The sequence below is a fragment of the Cyrtonyx montezumae genome, unplaced genomic scaffold (genome assembly GCF_038088225.1).
Source record: "Cyrtonyx montezumae isolate F1298 unplaced genomic scaffold, pur_monq_1.0 scaffold_8, whole genome shotgun sequence".
NCBI lineage: Eukaryota > Metazoa > Chordata > Aves > Galliformes > Odontophoridae > Cyrtonyx > Cyrtonyx montezumae.
In genome coordinates, this window is record NW_027072089.1 from 85,043,784 (window position 1) to 85,067,910 (window position 24,127).

The following is a 24,127-nucleotide window of genomic DNA, read 5'->3' on the forward strand; positions in this document are numbered from 1 at the left end:
TTTTTTTTTTTCCAATTTACAGTTAAGGAAGAGAGGACAAGGGGAATTAATAGTAGTTTGCTTCTCACTTGCTGTGGCTGTACTGTTTGGCAGCCTGATGAAAACAGTGCCTTCCCCCATTCATTTTGATCCCCGCTGTATGAACACAAACGTTTGTGTGACTGCATGACATAGCACATGGGGAAACTGCTGTGGTGGAAGAATAGCCTGTCTGTTGGGTTGTTTTTCATTAGGATCAATTTCTCTGGTGGTGGTTAGAGCTGTGAGGCTGTTTGAGGCTTGTGCCAGGTTACAGCAACAGAAGCATTAACTAAAGCTGTCAAGTCTGTTGTGGAAAGGTTTAGTCATCTGTAACCTGACTTTAAGCATGTGTTCTAGGTGAGAGAGGCTAAATTTTTGGCCAGAATTGAACCACTGGGAGTGGGAAGTAATTTGGATATTCTTGGGGGTGGTAGTTTGGTATGTGCTTTTTACAATGGTATGAAACTGAGAAATAAATCATAGAATGGTGTCTCCAATCTTAATCTGGGTCTAAATAAACAGTCCTACTACAAAGCAATTGCACACTGACAATAGAAGTATTTACTTAGTACTTTTTTAGATACCTGTATGGTAGCTGGAGTATATGTAACTCTTCAGTTTCCCTATGGGACTTCTTAAGGAAGCATGATTTTTCTTTACACTGTTTTTTTTTTTTTCTAATAAACAGCCCTGTTGATGAATGGTTGCAGTGTCTTGTAATAACTAATTTACGTGTATTAATCCATTAGCTGTCGTTTTAACTGTTGTTTTTGGTGAACAGAAATTCAGAGACTGGTTTGGGCAGGATGAATGGAGAACCCATTGAAACAACGTAACAGCTATATCCAAGTTTACTAGAAAAAAATCCTAATCTCTTATTTGTTTTTTGGTGAACAGGAATTCAGAAATTGGTTTTAGCAGGAAGAATGGGAGAAGCCATTGAAACAACACAACAGTTGTATCCAAGTTTACTAGAAAGAAATCCTAATCTCTTATTTGCATTAAAGTGAGTCTTCAAATTATACAGATGTGTGTTTATAGATGGCACAATTACCTTCTGAGAAAAGACAATTACTTAAAGTTTTCACGGAAACTTAAAGTTAAGCAGCATTTTTTGGAAAATGTGTAGTTTTTTTTCTTTGCTATATTTATTTGCGACATGTTAAACTAGGTTTTGTCATCAAGGTCCTGTTTTGCAGCATAATTCACATCTTGCAGTAGACTTGTTCTCTAGAACTGAGATTTTGTGTTTTTAAAAATGAATTTTAATCAGATTTGGTGCCAAGTAAAACTTAAACTGTAACCAATAGAGTAATGTATACAAGACGGTTAAGAGTCTTGTGGCATAAGTTGGTCTGTTCCTCCAAATGGCTGACTGACATGAAACACCTCTTTAAGATGAGTTGTTGCTCTCCTTGTCACTGAACTGCAGACCTCTCTGGATAATACTGTGAAAATTCAGTAATCCCAAAGAGTCCTCATAGCTTCGTGGGCATGCAGTATTCACCTTCGTTCTGGCATCTGTCTACTTGCCAGCTGTGCTGATCCTCCAGAACTGTTTATCATGTCACAACATTAGAATGTGGGGAAAAAAAAGCTCCTACCATAAGAACAAAGCGCTAGAATTTTTACGCTCAGTTAATTTACTTGAGATGGTTGAAGTCTATCACACTCAAGTGCTGCACAGAATTCATGTGATAGTACTGCAGACTTTCACATAGGATGTGAACGTTTTGATGAAAGAATTCACTCTAAAGTCAACTGTATGTTACCTTTTTCCTCAATCTCTCTTGCTAAGTTTTGCCTGGTCCACTAAGACTACCTAAGCATAAAACATTAAGCAATAGCTCTGAGCTTCATCTAAGTCCATAGTAAAATCTCCTTACCTAAAATTGACAAAGAGTAACCACCTCTAAAGGGAAGGTTTGTATATGAGTTTGTACACTAAACTGTTTTCCAGTGTTAATGTTTCATGTTTAAGAAGTTATCATTTAATCTTTACTGTTCCAGGCAGTCAAAGTTTTCTCATTCTCTTCTAGAGAAATAACAGACATGACAACAGAATTGTGTACCCTTCTCAAGAAATACACTTTCCCCTGCCAATAAAACAAAACAGCTGAACCAAAAAAGTACAGTTTAGTACTCTAAACCTTGAGGACATATTTTGCCAGAGTTTATTCTCAAAGATAACGTTCCTGTTCTCCCTTATAAACTCCTATTTTGACTGAATACTCAGTTTGTTGATGATTGGGCTAGTGACATCCACAGTTTTGTGTCAGACTGTTCTCAAGTGAATTTAATGCTAGAATCTCTGCTATCATTGGTAAATTGAAGTGTTTACACTGTTGTATTAGCTTAACTTCTTTGTCTTTTGTTTAGGGTGCGCCAGTTCATAGAGATGGTGAATGGTACAGATAGTGAAGTGCGGTGTCTGGGAGGCCACAGTCCGAAATCTCAAGATAGTTACCCTGTTAGCCCACGGTCTTTTAGTAGTCCTAGCATGAGCCCCAGCCATGGAATGAATATCCACAATTTGGCAACAGGCAAAGGGAGCAGCACACACTTTTCTGGTAAGTTGTTGTGGAGGAGATACCACATCTGTAAAGCTTTTTATTTACGATTTTGAGTACTGGGAAAAGCTACAAATATTGAACCTGTGGGTAAAAAGTTTGTTTTAGTTGGAGCTGAGTTTGAGCTAATTTTAACGATTAAAATGTGTTATTCCCAGTCACTACAGAAATGAACGTATAAAATGAAATCTTAAGAAATTACTGCTTCTTTGAGGTAGGGGTTTCTGACGTGAATTTCTGTTGTCATTTTGCTCCTAATTCATGGTTTAGGTGAGGTTCCTGAAGTCCATTAAGTGGGCTCTGCTGTTCGTTCCCTGTTTTGTTAGTGGAATAGTTGGAAATATCAGGAGCTTGGGTGGTCAAGTTAGGTTAAACAAACAAAAAACTGCTGGCATCCACATTGCAGTCTGCACAGCTCAAACCATTCTGAAAGTGCCTATGGTGGTGGTAAAGCTGTGGTGGGAGATGTTCAGAGCTGTCCTGTGCCGATGGAGAGATCCCGGCACCTTCCAAACAGGGATTGGGCATGTTAAAATGGTACTTGAGCGTGTCATCCCTGATGCCTACACTGCTTTGGTAGCATCTGGAGGCCGTCAGTTTTCAGTTCTTTCTTTCTCAAATGTAAACTGGAGCAGACTGGAAGCTTTGTTGTTTGTTTCTCCTTTTCTCTGTGGCATCCAGAATACCAGCTACTGCTTCAGGTGTTTTAGTCTTGTTACGCTCGGAGTTGTTGTTTCCTCAGGTTCTTATTCTGATGTATTATAGAAAGGACCTCTAACTTACTTTGAAAGCAGGCTAGTAAATGGTGGTGTTAGCATTAGCATTGAGATTTGGGATTTCCTAAATGGCAGATGGTGGTAGTGGGGTGGGGGAGGAGGTGTTCATTATTTTTAATAAATAAAATTTAATAAATCCTTCCTGTGACCTGTTTCTGTGTTAGCTGATGTCAGGGAGCCCCTACATTTCATCTTGATAGGACTGCCAATTACATATTTGCTTCAAATAGTGGTTTATTGATTATCTTTTAGAAGGGTCAGAAGAAATTTTAGCCAGACATTGTAATTTCACAGCATGGTACAATTTTATTTAGCAAAGCACAATATTAGCAATTAAAATAATTATATAGGAAAGCAGGAGGGTTGTATTTGTGTAGCAGCACAGAAAACATTTCAGTACTGAATTTTACTGTGTATTTACCAAGATAATGATGTGATAAAGAATTAGTAAGATGCGTGTCTGCTTTCATTCTTAATTATTACAGTGGCTTGGAAAAGATTTTTTTGCATCTTTCAGGGATGTTTCTAAGTGGTTGCATTAATTCAGTTTTATGTTTTACTCACACATACACACAACTGATAAACTTCTCAACTGTGAGCTTGTACTTGTTAAATAACGTTTTCATTTCTGCACTGTAGAAGCCTTAAAGGCACTCGAAGCCTGGAGGCTGCCTGAATGGGATTATTTCTTTGACAGATGCAGTATTTTATGACAGGGAACAATTAAGCTACTCTGATTTGCTTGTGTAAATTAGCATCTACAAACTTATTTGTAATTAATTACAACTATAACTACTTTCTTTTAGGGTTTGAAAGTAGTTGCAGTAATGGAGTAATATCAAATAAAGGGCATCAATCTTACTGTCACAGTAAGCATACAGCCACCAGCTTGAATGTACCAGAGCTTAACAACATAAACGTATCAAGAACTCAGCAGGTGAACAGCTATTCAAGGTGAGTAAGCTTTGATGCTTCCAGCTTGCTTGTGAACATTCTTCCATTGCACACATAAGAATTGTTTGCCTACCTTCCATCACTGTCACTTGTGAAAAGAATGAAAACAATGTATGAACCTGGGCATAAATGAGCTCTGTAGATAAACACATAACTTGATTTCATTTGAAGTCCATGAGTACTTGCTTGCATTGTCCAAGATACGTTCCCCGAAGTATCAACCAAGGTACGATGATGTGTGTGACAACAAAAGCAGATCTGTTAGTGATGACATTGGCAGAGAGTAACAACTTCTGTTTCAGAATTGCAATTTGCATTTGTGTCAGCAGTCACCTCTGCAGAACAACTTGGCAGAGTTCAGACAGTGTTGAAATTTCTCACAAGATGAAGGCAGTTCCTTTACTGTAGAGTTGCCCATCTGCCCAACTTTTGGTCGTCGTCTTCAGAGGAAGCTGAATATTTTTTGTTTCTATTGGTGGTGAGCTATTAAAGCTGTAAGTCTTCTAGGTCTTGTGAAAGGACTCAGATGGCCTGTGACAAAATAGAACAGGCTTTGGAATAGAATAGGGTATAACTATCAGGAAAGGTCAGTCTTCAGAGCCACGATGCCATTTTCTAACAGTGCCTTTGTGACTGCTGTGAGCAAAATGTGTTGCAGAGGTGCATGCTCTGAATTTGCTTCTGACACTTCCAGTGTGTTGGAGTTTCTGGTAATTGCTCTGGGTTTTAGTTTTTTTCCCTTTTCCTTGAAATTCCAGAGTAAATGAGAGATCAAGGCTTTTTTTGCAATAATTACTTACCTAAATATGACATTCTCAAAGTAGGCTTGATATTTACTTAACTCTGCTTTAAAAAAGAAGGGGAGAAGGCAGAACTAAGATGTTTCTTCAGAGTGTGTTCTCTACCTGTTTGTATGTTCCAGTACATAAACAGGGTAAGAACTTCTTGCTGCCCCTTTAGAAAGTGTTACACTATTTTTGGCCTGAGTAATGGTGGACACATTTTGTTATTTTCAATCTGAAAATGTTATTTTTCTGAATGCTAATGATTGTTGGGAGAGCCTTAACATTTCCTGCTGCTCTGGTATTTCTGGTTGCTATGGAAAAAACCCGTGGTCCACCTTGGTAATGCATAGAGGCAGTATTTCAGCAGGCAGGATGTGCATCTGAGAGGTGTTGTGCTGAGATTGCCGAGTGTAACCATGTAACCCAAAGCATTTAAATACAAATAACACTTGTGTTTCTTACTCTCATTTCAGCAATGATGTAGACATGGAAACAGATCACTACTCCAATGGGGTTGCTGAGACTTCATCCAATGGCTTCCTAAATGGTAGTTCTAAACACGATCACGAAATGGAAGAATGTGACACAGAAATGGGTCTGCAGTGATATTTCTTACATTTTTATTAAGTGATGGCAACAAGGTTATGTTTTTACTTGCAATGCTTCCCAACTTGAGAATTAAGGATATTAGCTGAAACCTTAATTGTTGTTTTGCTGTTATGTGTGAATCTCCTAACCTGTGATGTAGGTGGTCTGATGGTGCTGTGGCAGCGGGGAGAAGGGGCCACTCATGGATATTCAAACTACCATCTGTTTCTAAGGAAATACCTTTGGGAAGATGTTACTTAGCCTGCTTTGCGTTCAGTTATGCCTGTTGATGTTGCTGGAAAATGAACGTGCCCTCTGACAGCACGGCTTAAAAAGATAGCATTTACTCTGACAGTGCTGTCCCTGTCCAGTAATGAGCACACAGCCTGGAATCTGGGCAGTGCTTGTTGCTGCCATCTGCATCTTGAGAAACGGAAGAGGCCAGCCCAGCCACTTGTGCACTTGTAGACTCCTACTCTCAAGCAATCAGTTTACACAGATCCCAATTAACAGATAATTCATGTGAACTACAAAACTTAGGACATTGCTGGTAAACTTCCACAATGCAGTAATTGTCAGCAGATACCTATGAAAGCCTCAGAGTTCTAAGGGCAAGTGCTGCTGCAGACCATGCAGCTTTACTGGTAAATACTACATAACAGTTCAAATTAAATAGAACTTTGTTTTGGCCACAAATAGAGGGATGTTCTGTTTCCCAAGCCATTTCCCCCCATCATTTCTGTGACAGAAAAACCAAAACACTTTATTCTCTTGCAGCTCTGTCCTGTGACAGACACGAAGTGGCTGTGTGGGGAGCAGAATGCTTTCTTTCTAATGCTGGCCAAAACACAACCATGTTTGAAATGATGGGGAAAATAATATCACTACCCAGCAATGTTAAAATGGGATGGATGAATGGTTTTGTGATCTATACATCAAAGTCTTGTTGAAAAACTTGATTCTATTGATGAAAAATGGCAAGGAATGGATAAATTCTGTAGTCAGAATCTGTAGTTGTAAACTTAAGGAAGACAGCACTTTCAGAGAAACGGAAGGATATTTTACACTAAAGAAATTGCATTAATATGTACTTAAACACAGTAGTATTTTGGAATATTGTACAAAATGGTAAAAGTGGCAATGGTAACATCCACCAGATGACAAAATCAGCCTGAGATATCCAAATTACAGAGCTACTCTGTTGTACATTCGTACTAGTAATATTAAAGTGGGGTCCATGGTAGGACTTAGGAGAGCACTAGGGTTTGGGTTTGGGTTTTTTTTGTTTTGTTTTGTTGGTGTTTTTATAAAATGTTAGGGTAAAACTCAGTTTGTAATCTAGTTAGTTAAACCATTGCAACACAAGGGGCTTGGGCAGGCAGCCTTTGCAGCTACCTGAATCCTCTTAAGCTAACGTTAAGGAACGTTTCAACAGTGCTGTGCTGGGATCAGTGGCCCTCTGTGCTTCCCTCCTGAGAAGGCAGAGGACTTTAAAGTGAAACCAGTGCATCCCATAGATCCATGGATTTTTCTTTTCGCTCTATTGGTGGTGATGATGACGATGTCGTTTTTGCAGAAGTAGATTCAAGTCAGTTAAGGCGTCAGCTTTGTGGTGGCAGCCAAGCAGCTATTGAAAGAATGATCCATTTTGGAAGAGAATTGCAAGCAATGAGTGAACAGCTAAGAAGAGAATGTGGCAAAAACACAGCAAATAAGAAAATGCTCAAGGTATGCTTTGTCTTGAAACTGATGCTAGGGTGAACAACTGCATTGCCCAGCAGGAGCTTCTGATGGCACGCTGCCTAACAGCACTGTTTTGCTTAAACTTCTGTGGTTTCTTTTGGTCTGAGAGCTTTCCAGTCAACTGTGATGTAGTGCCATCTCCCATCTTGTCTGCATAGCACATTCATGAAGAGAATAACTCCGTATTATAATACAGTTAAAAGCACGGATGAACTTAGTGTGTCCACTTCTCATTTCTGACCATGCAGCTTGGTCACTGGAATCATAGGTACTATTTCCAGCAAGAACTGGTACAGAGGCCAGAAATGTGCTCTATGTGTGAGCAGTTTGCTGTGTTTTGAGACCGCTGAGTCATGAGTCAAAATATGTTAAGAAAAATGGTCTGAGTTTTCACTGAGTGTAATGCAGCTGTGGTGTAATGATCTTTCTGCAGGATGCATTCAGTTTACTTGCATATTCAGATCCATGGAGCAGCCCTGTTGGAAATCAGCTCGACCCGATACAAAGAGAACCTGTGTGCTCAGTACTCAATAGTGCAATACTAGGTAAGGCTCGGTGGGTTTTGCACGTGGTAAAGGCATCTGTGCCTTTCGTTCAAGCAGGGTAGCATGCTGCTGCTCACCGTATGTTTGCTGGGTACAGCACTGAGGTGGCGGAGGAACAGAGACTACTGGTATTGAGTGCTCTCTGAGCAGAAGAGTTTTGAGGGGGTGTAAATGCAGCAGGTGTACTAACTACTTACCTGTTTTTATTGGTTCAAAGCAAAAAATGGCCTGCTCAGTTAATAGAGCTCTGCAGAGCATTTCAGAGTGTGCCTTCATTGTCCCTGCTCTATTTGCCCTTTGGAAGCAGCTGCATGAATTTTGAGTTTTCTAGTGCAAAAAAAAAAAAATGAAACTGGGATATTTTAACTGCTGCTGTCAACCTTCTTCCAGAGACTCACAACCTGCCAAAGCAACCACCGCTTGCCCTGGCAATGGGACAAGCATCACAGTGTCTAGGATTGATGGCTCGGTCGGGAATCGGATCCTGTGCTTTTGCCACAGTGGAAGACTACCTACACTAGCTATGCATTTGAAGATCCGTGAGATGGTGTGGTGGTGTATTCACTATGGAAAGTAGAGCAGCTCTGCTGACTGGAATTTGGAATTTTAATTACGTACTAAGGACAAGTCTGTCGCTTTATGTTGCTTCCTAGTTTACAGCATGATGCAAATGATTTCTAACTTAGTGTTAGGAGAGAATTTCCATCTTTAAACCTCTTAGGCAACTAAGAGCGGGAAACATCACTGATAACGTCAGGCATCCAAATTGACAAATGCAAATCCTCTCAACGATTGTCTGAAACAAACCAAAAACCCTGCTACCTTGAGGTGGGATGGAAGAGTGGAAAACGTGGCTGCATTAGCACGTGGGTGACGTACGTGTCAAGCAGGATGACTTGCCGACCTCCACCCCCATTGTTACATAGTTCAATCAGTGTAATTTGCAAAATGCATAAACACCTGATGGTTTGGATATAGTGTTGATGGGAAGAAATGATATTTTTTAATGTGTACTGTAAAACTTGAATTACTCAGGAGCTGAGTGAATATGTTTGTTGCTACTTACAATCCCAACCTGTTGATCTTAGTAGTTTTTGTTTTAACATGGTCTTTTCAACTTTGTTTCCTTGTTTAACTACAGACAGCTTCTGTTGTGTAGACTCACCAGTTTAACTGTTGTATTATAACAGTATTACATGTCAACACAGTGTGGTTATGACCTATTTATATAAAAACCAAATATTTAGTCAATTTACAGTCTTAATTTAATCTTTGTACACCTTGCATTTTTAAAAGTGCTTAAATAGTACTATATTGCAATAAAATGTAGTGATATCATAATTAACCAGTCATTAAAAACTTACTTGTACATACATGGTAGCATGGCCTTGTACGCTACAGTTTCTTTGTTCTAGTTTTATCCTAGAACAGTGCCTCACTGCTGGGCTGCTGAAAATTAAAGGGTGTGTTTTCACCCTGAAGCAAGCAGAGCCAGCACTGCTAAGTCGAGGCAGCAAGTTCAAGACTCCCTGAAGAGAGGGGAATCAAAATGATATTCCTTGAAAGTAATCAAGCAGGGCCAGGAGTGGCCCTGCAATGCAGACTGATGTAAGCACTGTAATACTAGCCTGCAGCCTCTCCTGAGAGAGGTGGGTACTGAAAAAGCAGGAATAACAGATGGTTTTAAGAAGCATCCACGAGAGTATGAAATCACTCAATCTTTATTCTCTACAGTTGAGCTGCCTCATGGAACGGAGTCCAGCTCTGGGAGGTGGGCTTATGAGAGCCCCTGAAGGATGCACCACCACGGCTGTGACCCAGCAGTGTGTCAGCTACCCCAGCTTCTGACAGGGGAGGTAACAGGGAGGGCAGGCAGGAAGACTTTGTGAAACTGCCCCTTGCCTGAAGATGAAAGAGAGTAGTACTGATGGAGAAGAGAGCATAGCTGATGAGAAATCAACTCTCAGTACAAATCCTTCGATAGCATCTTCTGAAGAAGCTGTTTTCAAAGTGTACTTGTCACCTTCCTTGCAACCCAGTATTTTGTAAACTTTGTTGCTCTTTGCTTTTTTTCTAGCCCTTAAAAACAAAAACAAACCAGTAAGGCTGTAAGCATTTCCTTAGTCACACAGCTGGGCTACCATTACAGTACACTGCAGCATTTCAAGCTTAAGCAGTAATGCTTTCACTTTTAAAGCACAAGTGGAAAAGCAGATATTGATATCTCATGTTTACAACCACAGTATCAGGCTGGGGTGGAAGGAAGGAACTTCAAACCTCATCAAGTTCCACCCTCTACTGAGGCCAGGGCTGCCACCCACCAGCTCAGGCTGCCCAGGGCCTCATCCAGCCCAGCCTTGAACACCTCCAACAGCTTCTCACCACCCTGAGTAAATAAATAATCTTTTCAGTATATGTAGCATAAATATCCTTTTTTTTTTTTTAGTTTAAAACCATTCTCCCTTGTCCTGTCACTACACTAGGATACTAATCTATGATCCACATAGAATCTGTTTCTGTAACTGATGGGCACTGTATGGTTAGATGTTAAGTCTGTCTTTCATTTGTTTCTGTAACATCAGTTTTTAACAGAAAAGGTTCCTGCTTCCCTCTGCTCCCATCTCGGCATACCTGCTTCAAGATCTTACACGGATCTGAACTGACTTTGGCAGCATAGGCTATAAACCTTGAAACAGTTAGTAAAACATTTAATTCAACAAGTAAACATAGCTCTACACCATGATACTGTTTCTAACTGTATTAAAAATGAGCTACCAAGTTATCCTGTGTTCTCCCCAGCAAGCACTTGCTATGCATCCTGCTCTGCTCCCTTACTGCATGTTCTTCCAGAGTAAAACGCAAACTAAAGCCCCGTAACATGTAGGAGAGCATCAAGAAAAGAAAACCAACATAAAACAAAACACTGATTTAGGCATGCAAGCATGGAGTGGTACCAACATCATTTTTTCCTCTTCTACTTACCCCAACATTTGTCCACAAACTGAACTGCAGCTTTTTTAACCGTGCCTTTCTTGTTCGCAATGGAAAAAAATTCATTTGCTGTAATGAGATGGGCATTAATAACAAAGTTTAATACAGACAAACCCAAATGCAGACCTAAGGGAAACGGCATACCGCTAGTCCGGTTGGTGCCTGGGCCGTACAGCTGGCTGTATATGAAGTCTCTCGCTGTTTGCTGGTGGAGGCCTGTCAAGTTCTCATCTTTCAAGTGCACAGCAATATAGTTTCCCTTTGACCTGGTTAAACAGACATGTAAATCCCCGTGGCGTAGCTACAGAACCCAGAGCAGCACATGCTAGTTGGTATTTCAATACTTGAGCATGACAAGTCTGTCTGTAGTGGCTGAATGATCAGCCAAGAGTTGAAGCCACGTGCTCTGACTATAGGGAATCAAAAACTCCTCTCAGCAGACGCTAGTGAAACTTTCCCCTACAGCATCACCAGCGATGAGGTCAGAAGCACAGTGAAAGAGACTTCAGTCACATATGTTTCAATTAGAGCAAGAGCAGGGCTAACATCAAGTGGAAAACAGAGCCCGGAGCTCGAGCTGATCGAGCCCTCAACCCGATCCTGGGAGAAGCAGTGCTGCTGCACCGAGATGCCCCACAACTTCTGCTCCTGCCGTACCTGGTCCCTCCTGCTTTGTCTTTCTTAGCCTGTCCTGGGACGCGGTTTTCACTCTGTTTTGCAGACCCTCTTTTAGGAGGTTTATCTAAGGAAAATTCAACAGCAGAAAAATAACCCAAAACCCCAATCTAGAACGGTAAACAAAAGAGGCACAGGAACGAAGCGACAAAAGCTGCGAACAATCAATCATCCATCTTTAACCCCACAAGGGTCGATCCCACCTTCATTCTCCGCTAACTGCGAGCCGCGGGAACGGAGCGCTCCAAGTACCTGGCGCAGCCGCGGGGCTCTGCTCATCCGCTCTGCGGGGGAACGGGAGAAGCGCGTTACCTCCACGGCACGGCTAGGCGCGGAGGCACCGCGTTCCGGCAGGCAGCCGAGGGCTCACCGTGCAAGCTCCTGAAGCAGCGCATCGGGCAGCAGCTTCCGTCTCTACGGAGAAACGGCGGTGAGGGCGCGGGGCACGGCCGGCCCGGAGCGGGGCGGGCCGCGGGGGGACCGCGGTACCTTCTGCTCCGTGAACAGCTCCTGCCGCCGCCGCCGCTTCTCCTTCAGCAGTTCCCGGTGCCTGCGGGGTGAAAGGGGCGCCGTCAGCGGCGAAGAGGGGATCGGAAACGGGAGAGGAGGGAGAGGGGGCGGCCGTACCTCCGCGCCGCCTCCCCCGCGAGCTTCCGTGCGGCCTCGGCCTCCGCCCTCGCCGTGCCGAACGACAGCTCCTCCGGGGCCTCGTCATCCTCCGAGGACGGCGGCTGGGCGGCCGGGCACACGCGGACCACCGCCGCCGCCTCCTCCTCCTCCCGTCGCCGCCGCCGCCGCTCCATGCCCACGCGTCTCACCCCGCCCCAGCGCGACCCGGAAGCGCTCCGCCGACTTCCGGCCTCCCCCCCCCCAATCCCGCAGCTGTTCGCAGTCGCCGCCCCCGGCGCGGGCAGTGAGACGCGGACGCGGAGCGGGCGGATGCTGCACGCTTTATTGGCGCCATCAGGCGATGATCTCGGACTCGTGCCGGGCCAGCGCCGGCGGCAGCGTGCTCCCACAGGGGCCCTGGAAGTGAAACCTGGGAGGAGAGAGCGTGTGAAGGGCGGGCAGGGGCGCGGCCACGGGAAGGAGCGGGGGAGGAAGCCGCTGGGAACGGGACGAGGACGACGGAGGGGAGAGCAGCTTTACCTGAACCTGTCCGTAGCGGGAGTGGCCTCCGTGTTGAATTCCGCCACCGGAACTCCTCTGGCGGACACCTGGGGGGCGAACATGGCGGCAGGGTACACCACGGAGGAGGTTCCCACCTGCAGAGCCATCGGTGGATGTTAAAGCAAAGAGACACGTGGCACAGAGGGAAATATATCGAGAGCTACGTTTTGTGCCGCTGTGGATGGCATGGGCATCAGAATTCATCTCTCTGCTGCAATCCAAAGAAGCCTGTTGGCATCTCTGGGATATATTTTCATTTCCAAACCACAAAGCGTCAGGAAAACGAGACAAAGCTCTCTGGCTTGAGAACGTTCTGTGCAGGGGGAGAAGTACTCCAACCAACTGTACGGGTCAGCGATGCAGAACAAGTATGGCATGTGAACAAGTAACCCATAAAAGCAGCCCCTGATGGAGCTGACTGCCACCCCACAAATGCCCTCACCACCAAGCAGAGGTCGCACAGCTCGAGTTCCTTCTCCACCTCAGTGAGAACATCTGGATCCAGGGTTTCACCAAACCACACAACGTGGGGACGAAGAAGGCCGTGGCAGCCCTCTTCCTCACACCTATTTGAGAATTGCAGAGGTGCAAGAGTTACGCTTCTGACACAAACACCTCTACCTGCACAGTGGCAAAACAGCTCTCATTGAGGATCGGACACGGCTTCCTTCCCTTTTTCACTGTTTACTTTTCAGCACTCCCCAGGCCCTCCTGAGGACAGGTTGTCGAATTCAGTGCACAGACCCAAGTGTTCATGTCTCATTCAGTTCCTAAAGTGCATGACAACTCCCAGGAACTTGGTACGTGCTACAGTCTCTGACGACTTTAACAGAAACCATCCAGCAAGTTTTTAAGAAGAAAGTGGGCTGAGCAGAAGCATCACAGCAGCCCCATTTCCCTAGAAACCAAATAAACAAGGCAGTAGCTCCTCGTGTCCGCAGCTAGCCAAGGTAAAGCGTTAGCTGCTACAAAAGCACCTGCCTTATTTAGAGCCTCCAAGGGACCACTCGTGGCTGCTCCCCAGCACCCCACCACATGCTTAGCAACAGTAGAAAACAACACCTGCAAATAACAGCTTACTGTGCAGCACTTTGTTTCTTAGTGCAATGCTACTGCTTGCTACCAAGCCCACACGTTTTGGTGTGTTCTGTGTTTGATGTCCAAGTACACAAACATGTAATTCCTTTAGCACTGTTTTATCAACCTGTACGCACACTCCTACTGTCTGGAGCCTCCCGAGCATTAGGTTTACATTTCAACTCTGTTCCTGCGTGTTTTACTCCTGCTGAATGTATTTGTGTCCTTCCAAAACTACAGGAACAGTAATACGAGCCACTGAGATACATGAGATACGAAAAGCTAGCAGCAGAAAATATAATGGTGGATACGTACTGAGGGAGTTCTTCAACTGGAATTGTGGCATCTTCTGTTCCAGGATCTGGAGCCCTGAATTTACAAAATTGAAAGATACATTCAAACATACAGATGGAGCACATTTTATAGACTGCCAAAAACTTGGTATTTTCTCCCATCAAGGATCTTTGCAACTTCAGTCAACTTCAAAATCTAGGGAAGCCCTTACTTATCATGCACTGGGCAGGCAGGCTTCTACACAGTATTGCCCAGAGCTAAGCAACAGCCATTAGCTTGTCAAAGTCTGATAAAAACACAATAAATATTTATGAAGCTATCTAAAGATCTGGGACTAAAACTGTAAGTATGAGCATATACCTTTTCTTCCCACCCTTTTTCATTTTTACTTTTGCTTTCAACAGTGCAGGGAACAAAAAAAAGAAGGCTGGAAGGAGGCCGAAGGGCCCTTCTGCAACTGGAAACTGATTTTCCTGCATTTTGACACTAGCAGTAATGAGAGCCTCATCGATGGAACAGGACAAGCCATACTTTACTCTGCTGGTAGTCTGACAGAAGGAAGAAGCCTCCAACTGAAAATACTGGGAGATAAAGAGGATGGGAGCAAATACCCATTCTCAAAAAGTCCGCTAAGCTGATGTCCAGTATGAGAGTTCCAGACTATGTGACGTTGTTGGAGGTAAAACATATACAGCGCTGCGCTAACTACAGATTCAGTTACTCATTCATGGCTTGATACCACGGGCTCGAGCTGAAGTTACCCAACAGCACACTCGTGTCTCAAAACATCTGTGTAACATTTAAATAGAGAATTACAGAATCTCTCATTGGAAGGGACCCATAATGATCACTGAGTCTGACTCCTGAATATTATTATTACTAAAGAAGAATGAAGTGCTTGGCTAGAACTCCTCTACAGCTCCTTTCCTACTGATAGCAGACTAAGCAGAAAAGACTGAGTTTGCAAGGCTGATGGATTACCCTTTCCCAGCCAGCGCTGGGCATATTGGACTCTTGTAATTTGCAGTCACATTTCCACAGTTGGTGCATCGAGTCTTAAATAAGCTTCCTGAAAGGCAGAGAGAAGAAACATCAGGGATCAAGTAATTGTTCTGAGGCGTGACCGTACGAGCAGATGGTTACGTCTACCCCAGACAGCTTTTATTTGACTTGTGGGTTGACAGTTACATGAACACCCCAACTAGGGGCTGAGGCGACTTGTACGGGCTTCCCGTGTCAAGGTCACAAATGAGCAGTGGGAAATCTCATTTAAACCCCTCCGTAATACATGAGCATCACGGTACTGGAAGGTACCCTGGGAGATTTCCACCCTGCAGGGAGCTGACAGAACACTGCAAGGAGGAGAGGGGGCACCCTCTGTGATGGAGAAGGGCACCCTCACCCTTGCTCCTTCCATCCCATAACGTATTGCCTCAGATCCAAAAGTGCTGCTTATTTCCATGCACTGCCCCTGCAGTGTAGCGCTCCTCTGGCACGCTGCCAGAGAGCAGGAGGGGAATGAGGAATGCCATGAACTACAGGGAACGGGAGAGGGAGCACCACAGGGCGTGCAAGAGAAGGGTATGGAAATGTCATGTGTTTCGAGACCCTCCTTCCTCCTGCAGGCAAAGAGAAAGGACAGGACACAACGCAGGGAAAGCACCAGGGCTGGGGACACTGCTCTTGCCCACTTTTACTTGTGGCAACGCCACCGTGATGCCGTCACGTTGCTGAAGCCCTCAGCAGATAATTCTCCTCTCACCGTGTATTTCCAGGAGGTGCTTAGTGCCTGCCTTCCTGTGCAGCTCATCGATGTTCTGGGTGATGACCACCACGCTCCTGCCTTGCTTTCTCAGTCGCTTCTCACACTCGGCGATGGCAATGTGCGCGGCGTTGGGATGTTTGCTCAGCATGAGCTCCCGGCGGTAATGATAGAACTCCCACACGCGAGAAGGGTTGCGTGCAAAAGCCCCGGGGGTGGCCAGCTCCTGAAAGACACGGAACGTTTCACTCGGCTGACGGAAATGCGGGAGCATCCCTTTTACAGGTGAGGGCCAGCAGCACGCTGCCAGTCTGATAACGGGATAAACAAAAGCAGCTCATCACAGCCAGATGCAGCGGACAGGAACACAGCTGAGCAGCCCATCTCTCACGAAGATGACAACTCAAAAAGCTTATGGAATGGGGAGACAGCCTGTAGCAGTGACACCACACCTGGTTCACTCTGTGCTGCCATACCAGACCAGCAGTTCAGTGCAGTACAAAGGAAGATGACATGTTTCTATACATGCAATTTTTAGCATTCAGAACTCATTTACAAAGCAGCCATAGAACTCAGCAGTGTGTGGATGTTTTTCCTTTGCTAACAATGTCTTATCTTAGTTTGAGAGTAATGCCGACCAAATTACATTCCCTTTACATGCCACTGTTAAAAACAACAAAAACAAAGAGAGCAGATACGGCTGCAGTGTTTGGGTAGGAGTTCCTGATGGTGGCTGCGAAAAGTGCAGTACCAGAGTCTCAAGGCACCTGGTACTACAGAGTTCTGCTGCTGCTGCACACCTCAGAAGCCAGGACTAAAAGAAAACCAGGCGGTATCAAGCAAACAGCAGAAAACCCCTTCCAGCTCCTGGCTCTTCACACGCACATCCCTGGCTGACGGAAGAGCACAGCAGTGCAGACACATGGCATGGGTACGTACCTGTGCTTGCCACTTCCTCCAGAAGCCTCCGGCCCCTCGGAAGGTAGGCACGCCACTCTCAGCGCTCACACCGGCTCCGGTGATGATGGCGATGTGCTTTGCTTTGGCAAACACTTCTCGGAAATCAGCCAGATCTGTTCATGGGGGGGAAAGAGTTTCTGTATATTGGGATCAGAAGGGCAGGTCTCGGAGACCCTCAAAAATAATGTATGAGCAAACCCAGTAGGACAACATACCTTCAACTGTCAGGTATACTCAATATTTGAAAGACAAGATACCTTAAACTAAAACCATGCATTAGATGCCACCATGATAGCAGTGCCACCACCATTCAGGAACAGCTTGCTTCCTAACTATAAGAATCAAAACGAGACTGTAAAAGAACCTCCTTACCTCAGATATTCATCTTAAAGCTACGCATTTTAGGATCACAGAATGGCAGAGGTGAGAAGGGACCTCTGGAGATCATCAGGTCCATTCCAGGGGGAGTGGTTTTAAAGATTTAGGTTGGATGTTAGGAGGAAGTTTTTCACTGAGATGGTGGACACTGGATCAAGGTTGCCCAGAGAGGCTGTGGATGTCCCATCCCTGGAGGCATTCAAGGCAAGGCTGGGTGTGGCTCTGGGCAGCCTGCTCTGGTGGTTGGTGACCTTGCCCACAGCAGGTGGCTGAAACTAGATGATCTTCGAGGTCCTTTTCAACCCAGGCCATTCTGTGGTATGACTGCAAATACACAGCTCTCAAACTGCTACAAATGCTTGAGGTCCTCCATAACTCTTGCACAAACAAATCAGCGTAATGCCCGGGAGCCTAAAGCAAAGAAACGCGTGTCTTACTTGAGCTCGGCCGAGCCATTTGGCAGCAGAAGCGGAGTTTGTTGGCAGCGGGCTTCAGAACGCCGTGCAGCCGTGCGAGCAGCCTGAGCTGAGCCACACTCATCAGCACCGCCGGGACGCGTCGGGCTGCCGAAACACACGGCAGGGACGAGCGGGTCAGCGAGGCAGCGTATGGCCGAGCTCCGTGACAGAGAGAACGGGCTACGGCCGCGGCTCAGCTGTTTTCAAGGTCGTTCCCGGCCGCCGTGCTCCTGAAGCGCGCCTCAGCAGAAGCGCGCGTTCCCCGCCGCGTCCCCCGCTGCTCCGCCGCCCGCCGGGCCCGGTCCCGCTCCCGGCCGCGTACCGAGCTGTGGGCAGGCGGAGCGCGGCCGCTCCCCCGCGGCTCTCGGCCCTCAGCCGTGCGGCGCCGCACGTCCCCTCCCCGGCCCGGCCCGGCCCGCCTCCAGCCCCGCCTCCCCTGCTCCGTGCTCCTTTGCAGGGGGCGGCTCCGATTTACGCCAACACACCGAGAGCGCCAGGGCCGACGGATCGGTTCCGCGCAGTTGCCACCCTGATGATTTACGTGATCGTCGTTCCAAGAGGAACTAACTGTAGCACCCTAACTCTTAACAACCCAACACTAACTCATGTCCCCGAGCAGCACATCCAGACGGTTTTTAAACACATTTAGGGATGGTGACTCAACCACCTCCCTGGGGAGCCTGTTCCAGTGCTTAACAACCCTTTCTGTAAAGTTTTTTCCCCATAACCAAGCTAGACCCACCCCACTCCCCACGGCGCAGCTTGAGGCCATTTCCCCTCACCTGTCACCAGTGAAAAGAGAATGCTAAGACGTGCTGCAAAAGAAAACATCAGGACAGCATGGGTTAAGCCAAACACACATGCTAACAGGTTGGCTTCTGTAGGTTTCCCTCCACAAAGCGCTCCAGTGTTTCTGAACCAACCACATATTCTGTAAAGACAGCTGACGATAAGCTGCTAAAAATTCTGCATCTTTGCCATACGAAAATGGCCACGTTCGCTTTTAAAATCTTTTGTAGTGGCTGAGGACAACTATTTAAGCAAATGTTTGTACGCACACACGTGTATTTTGTTCAAAAGCTTTATAAAAAGGTTAAAGTGACATCTAAAATTAACTTCAAGATACTTGACAGTGTTTTAGGGTCATCTGTGCCTGATAAAATACTTCTGCGTAAACAAGTTTCTCCATTATAGTAATTCTGTCCAGCGAGAATCATCATTAATTCATCAAGAGCACCTCTGGGTGGACTCCAAAAGCATGAAAAAGATGTCTTCTGCAAAGCCCTTCATTCCACCAGAACCAACTAACACAAGCACATCAGCATCCTGCCTCAGTGCTGGCAAAAGCCGTGCCAAGGGCAAGCACAACGCACTGCACCTGCCCCTGGCACAGCACCTCGCAGCTGCCCGGGTGAGGGATGTACGTCTTTAGCAGTGCATCTGCCTTCCAGGAGCTTGCACACTCTCCCCATCCCACAGGCTCTCAGTGCCCCTGTCATTCCCTGGCAGGGGAGGGAGGGGAAGGCAGCAGGTGAGGAAGGTGTACCCACACAAGGGCTGTGCTCATCTTGTGCCACAGGAACCAGCCAGTGTTCTAACAGCTGAACATCATCAGGTGCTCCACTCCCATTGCAGTCCTTCAGCATTTGTACAAAGTTATTTTGCATATGAGCACCATCAACTAGTAATGGCATTAAGCTTATTACGTGACCATGGAACCTAGAGGCATCAAATACAAGCAAAACAATGTCTTTAAAATCCCAAGTAAACAGTCTGTATTCTAACACACAATAGATCTGTACCAATTAAATACAGTATTGGCAGTATATAAATTACAGTTCTTTACAGTAAATAGTAACACGCTAGAGTCTGCATACTGTACACAACAATCAGAGAAAGAACAGCAGCTTGTCAGTAAGGTCCCAGGTATCTCAGTCACTCACTTGCTCAGAACAAAGAACAGGTACAGCAGGCCATTCACATCACTCATCTTTTACCATGTTACTTTACAAACATCCAGAACACTTGTACAGGCATCTACAGTATCTACATGTGGAACAACCTTCGCAGGAATTCATGAGCACCAGACACAAATCCCTCCATCATTCCCATTATTAATATAAACTTTACAGATTAAAATTACTTTAGCAGGTTCTATTTCATCTTGACAATAACCAGCAAGTAACAAGTGCAAAGTCTGCAGCCACAATCCATCTACTGTGTCTTGTTTCCCCGCTTCCCCCCCCTGCAGCCCAGAAAACCCCCCAGACAAACCCTACAGTGTTGTCCTGTCACACCCTTGCAGTAATACTGTTTCTGCAGCCAAACTGCCCGGCCGGTTCACGGCAATGCACAAAATGCCAGACTTAGAGCTTGGGGCACTGTCAGTCACCTCAGTACAATGCAGTTCAGCACAGTGGCAGGCCTCTAGGAAGACAAGAAATACGAAGTGGTTGGATACTTCAGTGTGCTTAAACACAGAACGTAAGGCTGCTCGGTGCCCCGTGACTGAAAGGAAGATGGCACCACGTTATCAGTTAAAACATTTACAATAGAAAGATATAAACAGCAAATGTGTCAGTCTAAAACGAGTTCTTTGGTAATGAAAAACAGCAAACCGCAGTCTTTTTCCAAACACGGATTTGCAGCCTGTTTGTCCACAATAAAATAATCCTAGTTGTTTAAAATATATCTCCCAGGTTGACGAGTAACAAATAGTCCGGTACCTCAATTATCTACAGGTCAGCTTTAACTGTATTTTAGTGTGCAGCCGTATCTGCCCACCGGCAGACAAACTATAGATACACATTCATATATATATAATATATATATTATTTATAAAAAAATTAGAGAAGTCAGGGACCCTAGAGAATACACATTCTGTATGGACAGATTAAAATGTACAATAGCTTCAAAAATCCATAAAATTTTCCACACCGTGATATGTGTAGTTAAGTGCAAAAATACTGCAGTTCAGTTAATCCACGATTTCCTGTTCTCTTGCTTCCTAGAAAAAGCAGAAGCCGCTGCATCTCCTGAATGACAGAGGCCTTCTCCTGCTTTGGGAGTGGATGATGAGCCCTGAAGCACAGAACTCCTCCGTTTCTCTGAAGTGGAAGACGCCTGAGACCGTGAAGTGCTGCTGCATTTCCTCGTGGAAGCCGGTGCCTTCCTGAGGCGCCCGGGGCGAACAAACACCCCGTGCCGTGGTTTGCAGTGGAAGTACTCTCTGCCTTTGATAGTTCCGTCGTGCTTCCCTTCAATGAAAACAAATGCACAGAATTAATTGTTGGGACGTTCATACCCCGGTTAGACATGTAATTCCAGCACCGAAGCGTGAATATCCCCGTCTGTCTGTGAGAGTAAAGATTTGTAGCTGTGAGTGCTAAAATCAGAGAGAGACCAAGCATCAGGGGTGAGCAAAGCCTGGAAAGGGAACTTTGAACTGTGACCAAAAAAAAGACTTCCTAAAATGCTATTTTATTAACTAACAGTTTAAAAAGTCACACATCTGCTCTTTTTCAAAACAAATTATTCTCAAAACAATCACTTACGAAGCTTAGAACTTAGCTGCCCAAGAAACTTGCAGTGTAAGTGCTAATATCTATTAAACTGATAAAAAAGATATCTTTTCAAAAGATCTGAAGACATTTTCTGTGGGGAACCTCTTGGCACTTTGAGAACACGGGCTCTTTCTCAGACCCCACCAAACAGGTCAAAAGAAACCTGTGCTCTGTAATTAAGTTTGTACCAAGCAGAAAAAGAAATCTCTCTGAAAGCTACAGGCAGCGAACCCATTTGACAAGTGATGTCCATTGCTAGTAGTACCCGTGAACATGCGAGCTGATTTAAGAATTTATCAGCTAATTTTAGGCTTTGCTTGTCTTTCTGACCTATAAAAAGATGGGTACCAATGGGAACCACTACGAGATGCGAAGTGTTATTTTTCAATAGCAACAGGGCTTTGAGACAGCTAACAATCTTGATCAAAGCATCCCTAGACACAGAAAGCCTGGAATGCTGTGTTTCAGATGCCAAGCGATTACAAAATTGGAAGTTTTTCCCTAGAGTGAACATAGTATGGTTATAATGCAACTTTAAAATAGATCATGGTAACCACACAGATAATCCAGAGCATACTCAGCCTTACCCAACTGAACGTGTAGTTCAACTCCAACCCAGATGCCAGCTGAAAAATCCACCGTTCCAACATATCTCACTGTGCCCACCTTATTGCTTCCAACACAGACTTGTTCACCCACTGCTACCCAGCTCGGCAAGACATGGGCTTGATCTCCAGAAGCACTGTCTTCACAGTCGGACCCATCCAAGTGGTCCTTCCCAGTCAAATCATCTATGGGAACATCAGGATAAGTCTCACAGTCCGAAGTCTCTTCTACTAGCACAGGCCTTCCCACAGCATTTACAAGCTGATGGCCTGCTGCCACAGAGCACAGCTGGCCCCCACACGCATCCTGCTCCTTGTCAGTTCCCAGGGATAACTCCGAGGTGCTCACTCCATTGGAGGACACAACAGAACAGGGCTGAGGAGGTGCTGAATGGTCAAAGTCTTTTCCGTCTTCGACGCCCATGAACTCTGTAAATGAGTGATCTTCAACAATCTCCATTGTGTGCTCAACTGTAGCTTCACGCGCTGAAAATTCAATTGCGTGACAGGTATTTCTGCCATCCGATGGGGCCAAAAATGATCCAGCTCTGGGCAACTGCTGAGAGTCTTTGTCAGTGGCAAGGAGGGACAGCGGAACTTGCTCTGTTAAGGCACTGTTTTCTCTCAGTGGTAACACAGGTAACTTTTCTCTCGCTAACTCCTTTTCTGCCTCACAAAATTCCTTGTTCAAAGAAGATCGTAAATCGTGTGCAAGACACGATCCTGAAGGGTCATTAGAGTCCAGCTCCTTTGTGTGACAGGCTAGCTGGTCTGTGCTATCACTACAGGGAATAAGCATGTCAGACAGAGTAGCATTAGAGGCACTGTGGGAAAAATAGCCACTAGTGATACTGCTAGTGGTGGGGCTGCGGGATACCTCTTTCTCAAGAACACGTGAACTCATGAAGTCTGATTTAGAAGAAAACCACTCCCTGTTTTCCAGGCTAGCATTGTAAACACTGAAGTCAGCAAATTCCTCGGGTACGTAGGGTCGGAAATTTTTAAAACTTTGTGGACTTAACAGTTTCTTATGAATGGCCTCCAGCTCACTGTCTTCCTCCTCAGAGTCCTGCAGAAGAAGAGAGCCAAGCGGTATTAGCAGCCTACAACAGTAAAGTCCTCAAGAAAATTGATTTTACTTGATTTTTCCCTTCAGAATATGGAGGAACAAGCGTATTTAGTGTCCCTTAGCTGAAGAAGGGAAGCTCCCCCCAAAAAGAACTGTTGGCACCATAATCCTGTCTACATTATCTAAGCCACTCAATTTTTAGAAAACAAAGACCAGTTCTAAATAGCCCAGGAAATACAAAGCAATACAGTTTGGCATAAGGAAAGTTGATATTAAAAAGTTAGATATTCTCATATTTTCATCATATTTCGTTTTTGAAAGCTAAGAGTCACAAATGTTTTCTGCCCATTATTTAGACTTATTAAACCAATTGATACGTGACAGAACCACTAGACCACCCAACAAAACAGATGGATACACAGGAACACAGAAGGATAAAAGGGTCTCTGCTGCAATGCTGACTATTAAGAACTATTCTGCACAATGGGATTTTCTATTAATCTTATACAAGTAGGGCTAAATAGTGTTGCTTACTCCTAGCTATCACTTGAATGCATTCAGATGCTTGAAAACAAAGGCAAAAAAAATCCTCAAGGAAGCATTTATGTACACGTTTGGAGGGAAGTATGTGACTCCAGTTAACCTGACAGAATTTGGAAGCAGCTCCCCAAATGTCACTTTGAGAAAGAGTGATGATACACGATGACTTGCCCAAATGTGGCTTTCACAGAACACACGTGAAGCTGAAAACGAAGGGTTTGAGCACGTCAGTCTGTCAGGATGCATCTGGGAAATATTCCAGCAGCATGGTCACGCAGCTCAGTACAAAATACTGTAGGCATGACTTCACATGAAGGCTTTTCAAATACTTCATTTTTTTTTTCATATACACGTGTATTTGTATGCATGCGTATGAACATAAGTAAATATAACATGTGTACATATACACATATATATGTAAAATGATAAGTTCATGATAAATTCCCAGTAAATAACAACAACAACCTCACCAAAAGCCTGTTTAAAATATTTAAAAGTTTAGAAGACCTTAAGTGCTTATGTGTATTATGTATTTCAAACACTGATCAGTGCAAGTCTAAAAGTCTGAACCTGCATGATAACCAAAGCAGCTGCACACTTTCA

General features: G+C 44.9%; 4 protein-coding genes across 7 annotated transcripts in view; 1 reads left to right on the forward strand and 3 right to left on the reverse strand.

The window, feature by feature from the left end:
- The window catches only part of RANBP9 (RAN binding protein 9), a 34,977-nt gene extending 25,616 nt beyond the window's left edge, over positions 1 to 9,361 (forward strand). The window contains exons 8-14 of the mRNA XM_065753149.1: positions 919 to 1,027; positions 2,401 to 2,591; positions 4,174 to 4,321; positions 5,580 to 5,701; positions 7,271 to 7,422; positions 7,871 to 7,982; positions 8,373 to 9,361. Of these exons, the coding sequence (XP_065609221.1) occupies positions 919 to 1,027; positions 2,401 to 2,591; positions 4,174 to 4,321; positions 5,580 to 5,701; positions 7,271 to 7,422; positions 7,871 to 7,982; positions 8,373 to 8,503 (965 nt within the window). The 3' untranslated portion in view covers positions 8,504 to 9,361. The remainder of the gene's footprint in view (positions 1 to 918; positions 1,028 to 2,400; positions 2,592 to 4,173; positions 4,322 to 5,579; positions 5,702 to 7,270; positions 7,423 to 7,870; positions 7,983 to 8,372) is intronic.
- A 590-nt stretch (positions 9,362 to 9,951) lies between these two features.
- Positions 9,952 to 12,451, reverse strand: NOL7 (nucleolar protein 7). The gene is given in 8 exon segments (XM_065751838.1): positions 9,952 to 10,061; positions 10,965 to 11,042; positions 11,118 to 11,239; positions 11,631 to 11,715; positions 11,901 to 11,930; positions 11,990 to 12,062; positions 12,138 to 12,198; positions 12,276 to 12,451. Coding segments are annotated over 8 exon segments (699 nt in total). The 3' UTR covers positions 9,952 to 9,987.
- A 160-nt stretch (positions 12,452 to 12,611) lies between these two features.
- On the reverse strand, positions 12,612 to 17,882 carry SIRT5 (sirtuin 5). The gene is made up of 8 exons (XM_065753552.1): positions 17,727 to 17,882; positions 16,891 to 17,024; positions 15,952 to 16,177; positions 15,171 to 15,258; positions 14,211 to 14,264; positions 13,261 to 13,384; positions 12,798 to 12,913; positions 12,612 to 12,687 (listed from the first exon to the last, which is right to left on the reverse strand). The coding sequence occupies exons 1-8, from the start codon at positions 17,827 to 17,829 to the stop codon at positions 12,612 to 12,614; spliced, it is 921 nt and encodes a 306-aa protein (XP_065609624.1). The 5' UTR covers positions 17,830 to 17,882.
- Positions 17,883 to 20,045: 2,163 nt separating this feature from the next.
- KIF13A (kinesin family member 13A) overlaps positions 20,046 to 24,127 on the reverse strand; it is a 109,524-nt gene continuing 105,442 nt past the window's right edge. For all 4 annotated transcript variants that reach the window (XM_065752437.1, XM_065752436.1, XM_065752435.1 and 1 more), the window contains 2 exons: positions 21,898 to 22,984; positions 20,046 to 21,004 (listed from right to left, as the gene is read on the reverse strand). In XM_065752437.1, coding sequence (XP_065608509.1) covers positions 20,721 to 21,004; positions 21,898 to 22,984 — 1,371 coding nt within the window. In that variant the 3' untranslated portion in view covers positions 20,046 to 20,720. The remainder of the gene's footprint in view (positions 21,005 to 21,897; positions 22,985 to 24,127) is intronic.

Bases quoted from the DNA above. Each gene is read 5' to 3' on its own strand.
- SIRT5 (XM_065753552.1), bottom strand. From the start codon at position 17,829: ATGAGTGTGGCTCAGCTCAGGCTGCTCGCACGGCTGCACGGCGTTCTG. The intron at 15,259-15,951 runs GTGAGAGGAGAA...TCTGCCTTTCAG, and splicing joins GCACCTCCTGGAAATACACG to GAAGCTTATTTAAGACTCGA. The intron at 12,914-13,260 runs GTGAGGGCATTT...ATGGCTCTGCAG, and splicing joins TGTGCGACCTCTGCTTGGTG to GTGGGAACCTCCTCCGTGGT.